Source organism: Pelophylax lessonae (genome assembly GCF_965119305.1).
Source record: "Pelophylax lessonae genome assembly, chromosome: 9".
Taxonomy (NCBI): Eukaryota; Metazoa; Chordata; class Amphibia; order Anura; family Ranidae; genus Pelophylax; species Pelophylax lessonae.
Window position 1 is genome coordinate 48,001,773 of NC_138776.1, and position 12,324 is coordinate 48,014,096.

The following is a 12,324-nucleotide window of genomic DNA, read 5'->3' on the forward strand; positions in this document are numbered from 1 at the left end:
TGTCAATTTTAATATTTATTTACACACACATTTTATATTATATTATAAAATGGGATTGACAGACACAGCTCCTGATATTGTCAACCATTGGGTTATACTGCCCCCTATAGGAGTAGTACACTAGGCAGAAAAAAAGTCTGGCTACGCCTATAGGCAGTCCCAGGGGCTATACTCCCTCTCTCTGCTATAGGTACTCAGTTTTGTTAAACATGAGGGATGGGAACAGCAAAAAATTCCCAGGGCTAAAAACAGTAGCCAACCAGGCAACAGGGGCTTAACCAAAACAACTGGAGCCCACCTGAAAAAAAACAATACACCCTCAAAGAGGACAAAGTCCTCAAAACAGCAGCCTGCAAAACCCTGCAACCAAAAGAGGCATCCGCAGATGCCAACACATCCAACTTTATAGAACTTTGTGAAAGTGTGCACCGATGACCAGGTGGCCGCCTTGCAAACCTGTTTACTGACGCCTGATGACGGAAGGCACTGAGCACCCAAGTAGAGTGCACCTTGATAGGGAAAGGAGGAACCGGACCCTTGATGGAAAAGGCCTGAATCACAGTCTGATCCATCTGGGAATGGTCGCAGAAGAAGCGGTCAACCCTGTCCGAGACCCATCCATAAGCACAAATAGTGAGTATGACTTCCTAAAAGACTCCATAGCTGTCAGGTACACCCTAATTGCCCGAACCACATCCAAGGCATGCAAGACAATTTCCTTAGGATATTTTAGCCTGGGACACAGGGAAGGCAACACAATGTCTTCATTCAAATGGAAATCAGATACAACCATTGGAAGGAATGACGGACAGGGGCAAAGAACCACCTTATCTCTGTGAACCACCAAGTAAGGTGTACGACAGGATAACGCCACCAGTCAACACAATGTCTTTGTTCCCACCTTCGGAGACAGGGTAAATAAGGAAACCTCCCGAAACTTCTCAAAGGTAAACTTCTGGAGGACCGAAAGCACCAAATTGAGGCCCCAAGGCGGCAACGGAGACCGCACTGAAGGAACCAAATGGCGAACACCCTAAAAAAAAAAAAAAAAAAAAAAAAAAAAAAAGGTACACACCAGGGAGTGTGTGGCCAAGGGTCGCTGAAAGAAGACCGCCAAAGCCGACACCTGGCCTTTGATGGTACTCAAGGCCAATTTCTGTTCAACCCCCCTGTGAAGGAAGGTCAAGATCCGAGCCACCGAGTAGGAGCGAGGATGAACCCCAAGGGACTCACACCACGCGATGTACGTCTTCCATGAATGATGGTAGATCTTCCTAGTAGATCTCCTAGCTTTTAACAGAGTTGGAATCACTGATTCAGACCAACCCCTATCCTTCAGTACCTAGCTTTAACAGTCAAGCTGTCAAAGCCAGCAACTATAAAGCAGGGTGGAAGATTGGCCTTGGGACAGCAGATCCCCCCTGAGAGGAAGCTTCCAAGGAACGTTGGCAACCAGCCGCACTAGATCGGCGTACCAAGCCAGCGAGACTAGTCCGGGGCCACTAAGATGACCAGAATCCCTTCTGCCTCGATCCTGCGTAGAAGTCTTGGCAAAAGCTTGAGAGGAGAGGCCATCAGCACGTCTGTGGCGTCCGAGCAGAGGATCCCGTGACTGTGCCACAAACCTCTGCACCTTTCTGTTGAGCTGAGACGATAGCAGATCCACCTCGGGGATGTCCCACCGGAGACACAACTGATGAAATACCTCTGGATGAAGAGACCATTCCCCCTGACCAAGGCCTGTCGACTGAGGTAATCCGCCTGCCAGTTTTCCACTCAGGGAATGTGTAAGAACGGAAAGGGCTGGAACAAACGTTCTGTCCACCTGAGTAGCCGGCTACCTCCAGAGCCGCCAGGACACTTTTTGTGCCCCCTTGGTGATTGACATAAGCCACAGCTGGCAGTGGCATGGTCTGATTGAATGTGCACTGGACATCCTTGGAGATGATCCGTCCAATGTTCCAGGCACAGTCTGATCGCTTGCAGCTCCAGGATATTGATCGGTAGTCTGGACTCTTCCAGGGTTCAGACCCCGTGAGCAGAATTTCTGTTGAGAACTCCTCCTCACCCCAACAGGCTAGCATCCGTGGTGACCACGTCCAATACAAGGGAAGGAAGGATTTGCTTTGCCGGAGAATGAAGCCACCAGATCAGGGACCCTTTTGCACCCCGGCTCAGCTGGATTTGGTTGTCCAGAGACTGTAGAGTCTTGTCCCATTCGATCAGAATCTCCCTTGCAGGGAACTCATACAGAACAGTGCAAACAGGACCGCCTCGAAGGTAGACACCATCAGGCCCAGCACTTGCATGCAAGTCCGGAGGAATGACCATCTGCTGGACAACGGGAGGAAAATTGCAGCTTGCAGTTTCTGGAGTTTGTCCAGAGGAAGGAGTACTCTGGCTAAGGTCAAGGTCGAGTCCAGAGTCCGACCCAGATAGTCTAGTTTTGTGGAAGGAACCAAGACCGACTTCTGAAGATTCAGAATCCAGCTAAACTTCCTCAAAGTCTGTATGGAGATCTCCAGGTTTTCTACCAGTGCAGTAGGAGACTCTGCTCGCAGAAGAATGTCGAACAAGTAGCCCAAGACCGTGATTACCTGCTGACGTAACAATGCTTGCACCGGGGCCAACACTTTCGTGAAAAGCCGAGGAGCGGAAGCGAGACCAAATGGTAACACCAAAAACGGACAATGCTCCTCTCCCACGGCAAAGCAAAGGATGCGCTGGTGACCAACATATTGTAATATGAAGGTAAGCGTCCTTGATGTTAATGGAGGCAGGGAAGCCACCACCATACGAACAGACTCCATTCTGAACTAATGCACCTGCACAAGCAGTACAGCCTTAAGGTCCAGGATTGGACACACCTTGCCTTCCTTTCTGGGGACCGTAAACAAATTTGAGTAAAATCCCTGAAAATGTTCTAAAGTCGGAACCGGGACAATCACCCCTTGAAGTAAACGGTCTTGCACCGCCCCAAAGAGAGTCGGTAAGCGGAGCGGGGACAGTTGCACGTTGGAAGGAAAGAACCTTTCCGGAGCGTAAGAACGAAACTCGATCTTGTAGCCGGACCGTTTGACTTTGTGGACCCACTTGTCTTGTACTGGGGAGGTCCACGGGTCCGGGAACCAGCGGGGAATTTCACGGGTTCGGGAACCAGCGAAGGTACCCCCCCCCCCACCCCAGATGCGGGTGAGGGCGCACCTTCAAGCTGAATAAGCCTTGTTCTCGGGTCTGGAGAAGCCCGCTCCTAACTTGCCAGACCAAGTTTGCTTGGATCCCCTGAAGGGCTTCGATCCCTTGTTAGTCGACCCTGAGGGACGAAAAAACTTCTTATGAGCCAAGGAGGGGGGCACACATCTATGACGAGGGTCCTTGCCATTAGTAGACTGCAGAAGAAAGGTACTCTTCCCCTCTGTGAGACCTTTAATAAAGTCATCCAGGGTAGCACCAAACAGGCGATCTCCGTAAAACGGGAAGATCAGTCAAGGCCTTTTTAGAAGTCTGGTCCGCAGACCAGCATTTGAGCCAAAAGACATGCAGAAGGACCACTGTCGAAACAGAGAGCCGAGCCACTAGGGGAGCCGCATCCAAAGAGGCATCACAGATAAACTGCAGCCTCTGGTCTGCCAGCTCCGTATAGGCGGGGGGAGGGGCTGCTCCCCCTCCAGGTCACAGCGCAACAGCTTAGCCCATTCGGTTCGAGTCTGTGACACCAGGGCAATGGTCAATATCGGCCTCAGTGGCGAACAAGCCAGGGTGTACATTCTGCGGGCCACAGCCTCCGCCTTCCTGTCAGCCGGGTCCTTAAAGGCCGGGGAGCCTACAACTGGAATCATGGTTACCTAGTTTATTCTGGAAACCGGAGGGTCCACCACCGGTGGAACAGTCCAGTCACCAAGCCCAATCAATCCTCAGCAGAAAGGGAGAGGACCCCACCAGACTCACCACCCCGCAGAAACCAGGCACCGCAGCCACCAGGAGAGTCTGCCCTGCATGTACGGCGATCAGGAAGGGAAAATCGCCGCCCATAGGGCTCCATTGTCATGGCCGCCGCCGTTTTCTATGGCAAACCGCAGTAAAATGGCCGCTGGACTACACAAACATGGCCGTCGTGCATTGCAGCACAAAGGCTACAAGAAAATAGCGGCCCTGAGCAGCACAACGTGGCTCCCAGGGAAGAAAGAGGGATCCCTAGGCCTCAGGACAGGCACAGGCAGGACAGCTGATCATCCGGTCGCAGGTGGCGCACCCCCCTGCTACCATTAAGAGCATAGTGCCCTATCCCCACACCGGGAGGTGTACCACCCAGTCCTATGCGACCTTGCGAGGTATTTAAAATCGCAGGCCAGTCCCCGTCTTGTGGGGCTATGTCACGGCCGACCTAGCGTGAAGCTGAGGTCTACGCGCGCTCGCTGGACAGACTGGGGTGACCACTGGACCTAGATTATCCAGCCCGCCGCCCAGTCCAGCAGTTGATTGTAAATTTCACAGGAAAGAAACAGAAGCAAAAAATTCTATCTAAAAAGAAAAAATTGCCAGGACCAGAGATCCCAGCTAGGAAATAGGTCTTACTCCTGACTAGGCAGAAAAAAAACTGAGTACCTATAGCAGAAAGAGGGAGTATACCCCCCTGGGACTGCCCATAAGCGTAGCCAGACTTTTTTTCTGCCTAGTGTCCTACTCCTGTAGGGGGCAGTATAACCCAATGGTTAAAAATATCAGGAGCGCTATCCATCAATGAACGAAAGAAAAATATATATTTTAACACTTTTATTTTATAACTTTATCGCTATCACACAATAGCTAACAAGTGCTCTATGGGATAGCATGAGCAGGGCAGGTGACAGGTCCTCTTTATGGAGACACTGAGGGCACTTTGAGAGCACGATCAAAGTGTTCAGCCAGCTCTTTAAGCCAGTACCAAGCTCACAGCTGCAGCAGCGAGCTAGAGTTAACCATTTGTCTATAAACATACCTTAGTAGACAAGTGGTTAAAGAAACTTCCTCCCATGTGACAGGGCTGGGATCTAGCAGCCAATCTCTAGGCCCTAGAGGCTTTCATTAACTTAGTAGACTAGCTCTCTCAAAAAAAAAACAAAAAAAAAACACACAACTTAAAGTGAGTTTAAAGTCTTTTAGTCTTCTAAAAAATTAAACATGTTATACCTCCTCTATTGCAGTTGGTTTTGCACAGGGGAGCCCAGATCCTCCTCTTCTCGGATCCCTCTTCGGCTCTGCTGGGTCCTCTCTCCTGTTGAGTGCCCCCACAGCAAGCAGCTTGCTATGTGGGCAACCAAGCCAAGTCACAGCTCCGTGTGTCCATTCAGACATGGAACCGTGACCCGGCCCCACTCCCTCTCTCTCCTGATTGGCTGAATGATTTTGATTAACAGCAGCAGGAGCCAATCGTGCTACGTTGTTGTCTCAATGAGGAGGGGAGTCCCAGGCAGCCAAGACACTCCTGCAAGATCGCTGGATAAAGACGGGCTCAGGTAAGTATTAGGTGGGCTAAAGGGGGCTGCTGCACACAGAAGGGTTTTTTATCTTAATGCATTAAAGAGGAAGTAAACCCTCCTCTGACACTAGTACCTATAGGTAAGCCTTATCATAGACTTACCTATAGGTACTGTAAATATCTCCTAAACATGCACCGTTTAGGAGATATTTACCTTACATGCAGCCAGTAACGTCACTGGCGCATGCACTCTGAAGGAACGGCCGCTGGTGCCGTTTCTTCAGAGCCCCGTGCCGTGACTGTCGGCTCCCGCACGCGTGCGCGGGAGTGACGTCACCGCGGCTCCGGCCAATCAGATGGCCGGATGCCGCGATCCCGGAAGACGGGCGACTGGACAGGTCACCCGTCATACAGGTTAGCCGGGGGCACGGCGGGGGCTCGTTCTAAGGTAAGTATTTCATAATGAGCTAGTAAACGATGCATACTAGCTCATTATGTGTTTCTCTTACAGGTTGCAAAAAAATAAAAAGTTGTATGGGTTTACAACCTCTTTAAGATAAAAAAATAAACCTTCTGAATTGACAACCCCTTTAACCCCAGCAACCCTCTCTCAGGAAATGTCAGGGCTCTAGCCTCAGCTGCACTCTCCCCCTATTACCACTTTAATTGGTAGGGCCCTTGGACTTATATTGGTTCACTCTTTAGCTCAATTATCATTCATTAACTTTTTTTTTTTTTTTTTTGAAAGGAGGGGGTTCATGAAAATACTCCATTATGGCCACTAGATAAATCTGACAATCATAGTAAGATATTTAATTTTCTATTATCATCAGCTCCATCTAGTGGCCATAAAGCAGTATTTTCCTGATTCATGCCCTTCTTTATAACAGACATTCCTCCACATGGAAAGAAAACAGTCTAATACCATGTAATTTTCTCCTCGTTTGCACAGAAAGAACTTACATGCAGTCCTACAGAATAAAAAAACTCTGCTTTTTTATATATATATCCACCTAAAGATACATATATATGCTTATATATTTTTCATCCTACCTAACATACAAGGACATTAAAATTTTCACTTTCTATTTGGACCATAAACCATAAAAAGGCACCGCTGTGAAATAGGGCAATGACCAAACTGAAAGACCGATTATTTATGGACGGAGTCGGTACAGACCTGAAAATGGGGATGTTGAGGTTGTTCCCTGCCGCAATATGGGGGGCTTTGATGTTGTGGCAGAACAAGACGAATGTGAGGAGAAGGTAGTCGATGTGCGATTTGTGAACGGGGAGGAAGACGAGTGGAACCTTCGTCTACAGGTTGAAGACAAGAGGGGAGAGACGTCAGGTTGTGAGAGGTGCAGAGAACAACGTAGGTGACGCACAAAAACAAACATACACCAGAAAAGGCCGACCTACCTCTGTGGCCGCTTTCTTTACCATCTCCAGTTGTCCCTTGTGAACCTGAATGTTCAAGAAGAAGCCATTGAAGAGCTTCAGGAGCACCCAGCCTGTTAGCCTGGAAGAGAACACAAATTGGATTTTTGTCCCATCTCCCCATCCCAAGAGTTCCTCAGGACCTGTTCATCACAAGAGCTTTACCTTTTATTGCCATGAACACCTATGTTGGGATAGTACTAGCACCAGTTTTAGGGGCTACCATTGCATCCACTGACACCATAGTTGGGGGTTATTGCATCCACTGACACAAATGCTGGGGGTTATTGCATCCACTGACACCAATGCTGGGGGTTATTTTTGCACTCACTGACACCACTGTTGAGAGTTTTATAATTGCACTCACTAACACCAATGCTGGTGGTTATTGCATCCACTGACTAATGCCAGGGGGTATTTTTTCACTCACCAACACCAATGCCGGGGGTTATTATTGCACTCAACATCACCAATGCTGCAGGCTAATATAGCTCTCACTGACACCAATGCTGGGGGTTATTATTGCATCCACTGACACCAATGATGCGGGTTATTATTGCACTCACTGACACCAATGCTGGGGGTTATTATTGCATCCACTGACACCAAGGCTGCAGGTTACTATTGCACTCACTGACACCAATGCTGGGGGTTATTATTGCATCCACTGACACCAATGATGCGGGTTATTATTGCACTCACTGACACCAATGTTGGGGGTTATTATTGCACTCACTGACACCAATGCTGGGGGTTATTATTGCATTCACTGACACCAATGCTGGGGGTTATTATTGCACCCACTGACACCAATGCTGGGGGTTATTATTGCACTCACTGACACCAATGCTGGGGGTTATTATTGCACCCACTGACACCAATGCTGGGGGTTATTATTGCACTCACTGACACCAATGCTGGGGGTTATTTTTGCACCCACTGACACCAATGCTGGGGGTTATTATTGCACTCACTGACACCAATGCTGGGGGTTATTATTGCATCCACTGACACCGAGGGTTATTAATGCACTCACTGACACCAATACTGAGGGGTTAATATTGCACTCACTGACAATAAAGCTGGGGGTTATTTTACTCCAACTACTTCAGTGTGCACTGCGATATGCTGAAAAGAAAATGCAGCATAACCAAAATGTTTGGGCATTGAGGTGCAAAATTGCACTTCTATTGTGTAGCTCTCCAGAAGTCTCAGGTACCGGCGCTTGAGGCCCTCAAAACAAGCTGACCACCGATGGCTTAGACCAGTGAACACATCTTGCTATGTCCATAGTTAGCAGTGAGCTTGGACGTGTTCATAAGAGGATCCAAACCCACGTGTGTGAGCCCACCAGCAAGCTGTCACCTGTACAGGCTAATCACCTGTAACCAGGGCAGTACCCTGGCCAAAGGGGAACATCCTAATCGCAGATGATTGGCCCTGTACAGGTGACAGCTTCCTGGTGGCCTTGTACATGTGTTTGGATGCTCTTATAAACACGCTAAAGCTCATCACTAGTGGCGACGCTTGGTTAAGATGGCCAGGATTAGTGATGAAGCTAATTTCAGCGAGTGTCGGACTTTATACGATGCAATAGAAATGAAGAGATGTCTGGCTCAAATCCAAATAACATACTGTATATAACACAAGGAGCTGAAAGGGTGAGACCATATAATTCTGAATCAGCCCACAGTTCTTGCTTGCACGATTGAATGATGGAATGGGGATGGGGACTGCAAGGGTAGATTTTGTTAAATTCCCGCAGCTCAGTTTTAATGTATGGTCACACCAGTGCCGGGACAAGGTCATCTAGTGCCCAGGGTAAAGATGCCAAATTACACAAGCCCCCCCCAAGATGTATGAACATTATGTGTTAGCAAAAATCCTCTCCTTCCATCCAAAAAAAAAAAAAAAAAAAAGAAAAAAAGGGCACTAATCTGCATCCTCATCCCCAAGTATAAATTCCCCCACCTCCCAGAACAAATCTGCCTCATGCTATAATCACCCTTTCCAGGAAAAATATTTGCCCCCCCCCCCCAGCTCAAATCCTCCCTCTATACATATGCCTCCAACACAAATCCCCCTCCACCCCAAAAAGAAAAAAAAAGAAAAATTCCCCCCTCCTAGCACAAATCCTCTATCCCTCAAATTTTCCCTCTAAGCACAAATCCTCTCTCCTCACTCCCAATTCCCCCCCCCCCCCCCAATCAACCATCCTAGCACAAATCCCCCCCACGAATATCCCCTCCTTGCACAAATTCCCCCCCCCCCCCAATCATCCATACTAGCACAATTCCCCCTCAAAAATATTTCCCCTCCACCATCATACTTATATAGCACAAACCTTCCAAATCCTCTTACCCCCTCCCAACACAAATCCCCCCAATCACTACTCCTAGAACGCCTCCTCAAAATGAGTCCTCCTAGAACAATTCTTACCCCCCCCTGCCGCCCCCCAATTCCCCCTCTCAACACAAATCCCCTCCCTCCTTAATATCCTAGTGGTGCCCCCCCCCCTGCATGATACCACAGTGCCCAGGGCAGCCGCCCATCCTGCCCACTCCTGGGTCATTCCCACTGTGTGTTACATATGTAAGCCATTTGATTTGAGCACAGACCTCTCTCCAAGATGAAGGTCAGTGACCACAATGGAGTCAGTAGCTCTCCCCAACTATCACTTTGACGAAGCTGGCCAGCTTGAATGTGTATTGCCATATATGCAAACCAAGAATACCTGTTTTTATGCAAAGTCTTCTAGAAATAGGTAGAAGTGCACAGCAGTGTACATAGGGTTAAATCAGAATTTGCAATACTTTACATGAGACAAGCCCGGACCTGATCAATGCTGGGGATACAGATGCCACCATCTCCTGCAGGATCTTCTTGGCTTTCCTCTTGACCTTGTTGGTAGACTTGGGGTCTGCAGTTCCAGTGGGACTGGCCTCAGCTGCCACGGCTTCTATGGCTTCTCTCACCCTGGCAGGGAAGGAGACCGTGAACCAGTTATACTAAGTAGATACAACATGTGTTGATATTGGGATACCTCTTGTAGATTTTTCCTTCTTCTAGTGAAGACAGGACATCTAAAAACGGCTAGACATTCAGCATTAGCATCAAACTTGACCTGGACTGAGTGACATTCTCATCTGGACCATCAGCCCGCCAGTCTGCAGCGCCGTATCACCGCCGACCAGTGTCCAATCAAGGAATGTCACATGTTCCCCGCCCCCTGCAGCAAGCTTCTCCGCCCAGTCCCCGCCCTCAGCAGCAAGCTTCTCCGCCCAGTCCCCGCCCCCAACAGCAAGCTTTCCCGTCCCCAGCAGCAAGCTTCTCCATCCAGTCCCCGCCCCCAGCAGCAAGCTTCTCCATCCAGTCCCCGCCCCCAGCAGCAAGCTTCTCCATCCAGTCCCCGCCCCCAGCAGCAAGCTTCTCCACCCAGTCCCCGCCCCCAGCATCAAGCTTCTCCACCCAGTCCCCGCCCCCAGCATCAAGCTTCTCCACCCAGTCCCCGCCCCCAGCAGCAAGCTTCTCCACTTAGCTTCCATCCCCTACAGCAAGCTTCTCCACCCAGTTGCTGCCCCCTACAGCAGGCTTCTCCACCCAGTCCCCGCCCCTGCAGCAAGCTTCTCCACCTAGCTTCCATCCCCTACAGCCCCTACAGCAAGCTTCTCCACCCAGTTGCTGCCCCCTACAGCAGGCTTCTCCACCCAGTCCCCGCCCCTGCAGCAAGCTTCTCCACCTAGCTTCCATCCCCTACAGCAATCTACTCTGCCCAGTCCCCCACCCCCTACAGCAAGCTTCTCCACCTAGCTTCCATCCCCATACAGCAATCTACTCTGCCCAGTCCCCCGCCCCCTACAGCAAGCTTCTTCGCCCAGTCCCCACCTCTGCCTGCCTGACTACATGGACATATCTATCATGTACAGGTACACAATTCACATATATGGGCTCTACCAATCTCTAAATGCATTATGATTGATCAAAACTGATCTATAGGGGGGCACTCTGACAGGAGACACCTGATCTATAGGGGGGCACTCTGACAGGAGACACCTGATCTATAGGGGGGCACTCTGACAGGAGACACCTGATCTATAGGGGGGCACTCTGACAGGAGACACCTGATCTATAGGGGGGCACTCTGACAGGAGACACCTGATCTATAGGGGGGCACTCTGACAGGAGACACCTGATCTATAGGGGGGCACTCTGACAGGAGACACCTGATCTATAGGGGGGCACTCTGACAGGAGACACCTGATCTATAGGGGGGCATTCTGACAGGAGACACCTGATCTATAGGGGTGCACTCTGACAGGAGACACCTGATCTATAGGGGGGCACTCTGACAGGAGACACCTGATCTATAGGGGTCACTTTGACAGGAGACACGTAATCTAAAGAGTAACTCTGACAGGGAACACGTGATCTAAGGGGGCACACAGAGGGGGCACCTGATTTAAGAGGGCAAACAGAGGGGGCACCTGATCTAAGGGGGCACACTGATGGGAAGGAGGTACTCTGATGGGAGAGCCCAATATATTTTTAATAGACACACAATGACTACAATCTGAGTCATAGCACAAACATGAAATTTGGACCTTGGCTGGAAGAAATTTTTAGCAACTGGACCTTCTTAAATTTTAATCCATTACCCCTGCCTTAGATCTTGGTCTGGTGTTCTTAGACTTTACAAATGCAGGTCCTAAGCAGTAAAAAAAAAAAAAAAAAAAGTCCGAGATAACCATTCTCCAGTATACCCAAAACAAAGACAAAAAAAAAAACACAAAAGAAAAAAAAAATGCTGCAGTTACAAAATATTTATGTCGGTTCTGAGAAGAGACAACCGGTAATGTCTTACTTGACATCCCCATCAGACCAGTCCCTGTGACCACATCAGGTCCCCCTGACCTCACCTGCTCTGGTTCAGCACCGCCTCCGCCATATTGCTGCAGAACATGGCCTTGTTGACGTCCCGTTCCTGAACAAAGAGCACATAACAGAGGCGACGAGCCAGCCAGCCACGGTGTCTGCAAAGGAGAAAGCAGCCAATCAGAGAGGGGGCGGGTGTAACAATCACCAATTACCTGTCGAGGCTCAGCAGTATTACAAAAAAAAAATGTTCTCGGTCAAATGGTCACCAGATAATAAGACAGAACCTTCTAAATTGAGGTCAATGAAAAAAAATACCACATGTGCCAAATTCACAAAGTTTAAAAAAAAGTCAACAATATGCACTCCAAAGCTATGAAGAGACATTTATAGTGCGGCAGAAATTACATTGAGCTATAAAATGTAGAACATCTGTCATCACTTCTAATTAAAATTGTATCCAATGGCAAAACTTTTTTGTAGTTTTTGGATGGAAGGGTGGGACGTTCCACCCTCTGCAAGGTTTTTAGTGCTGTCTGTGTCCCCGCTAGGGA

The 12,324-nt window shown here is 49.1% G+C and overlaps 1 protein-coding gene across 1 annotated transcript in view; it reads right to left on the reverse strand.

Annotated features, from left to right (window-relative positions):
- Positions 1-12,324, reverse strand: part of GPAM (glycerol-3-phosphate acyltransferase, mitochondrial) — an 86,444-nt gene that overhangs the window by 59,737 nt on the left and 14,383 nt on the right. Inside the window, exons 3-6 of the mRNA XM_082268372.1 lie at positions 11,815-11,928; positions 9,734-9,874; positions 6,881-6,980; positions 6,639-6,775 (exon numbers count right to left, since the gene is read on the reverse strand). Of these exons, the coding sequence (XP_082124498.1) occupies positions 6,639-6,775; positions 6,881-6,980; positions 9,734-9,874; positions 11,815-11,928 (492 nt within the window). The remainder of the gene's footprint in view (positions 1-6,638; positions 6,776-6,880; positions 6,981-9,733; positions 9,875-11,814; positions 11,929-12,324) is intronic.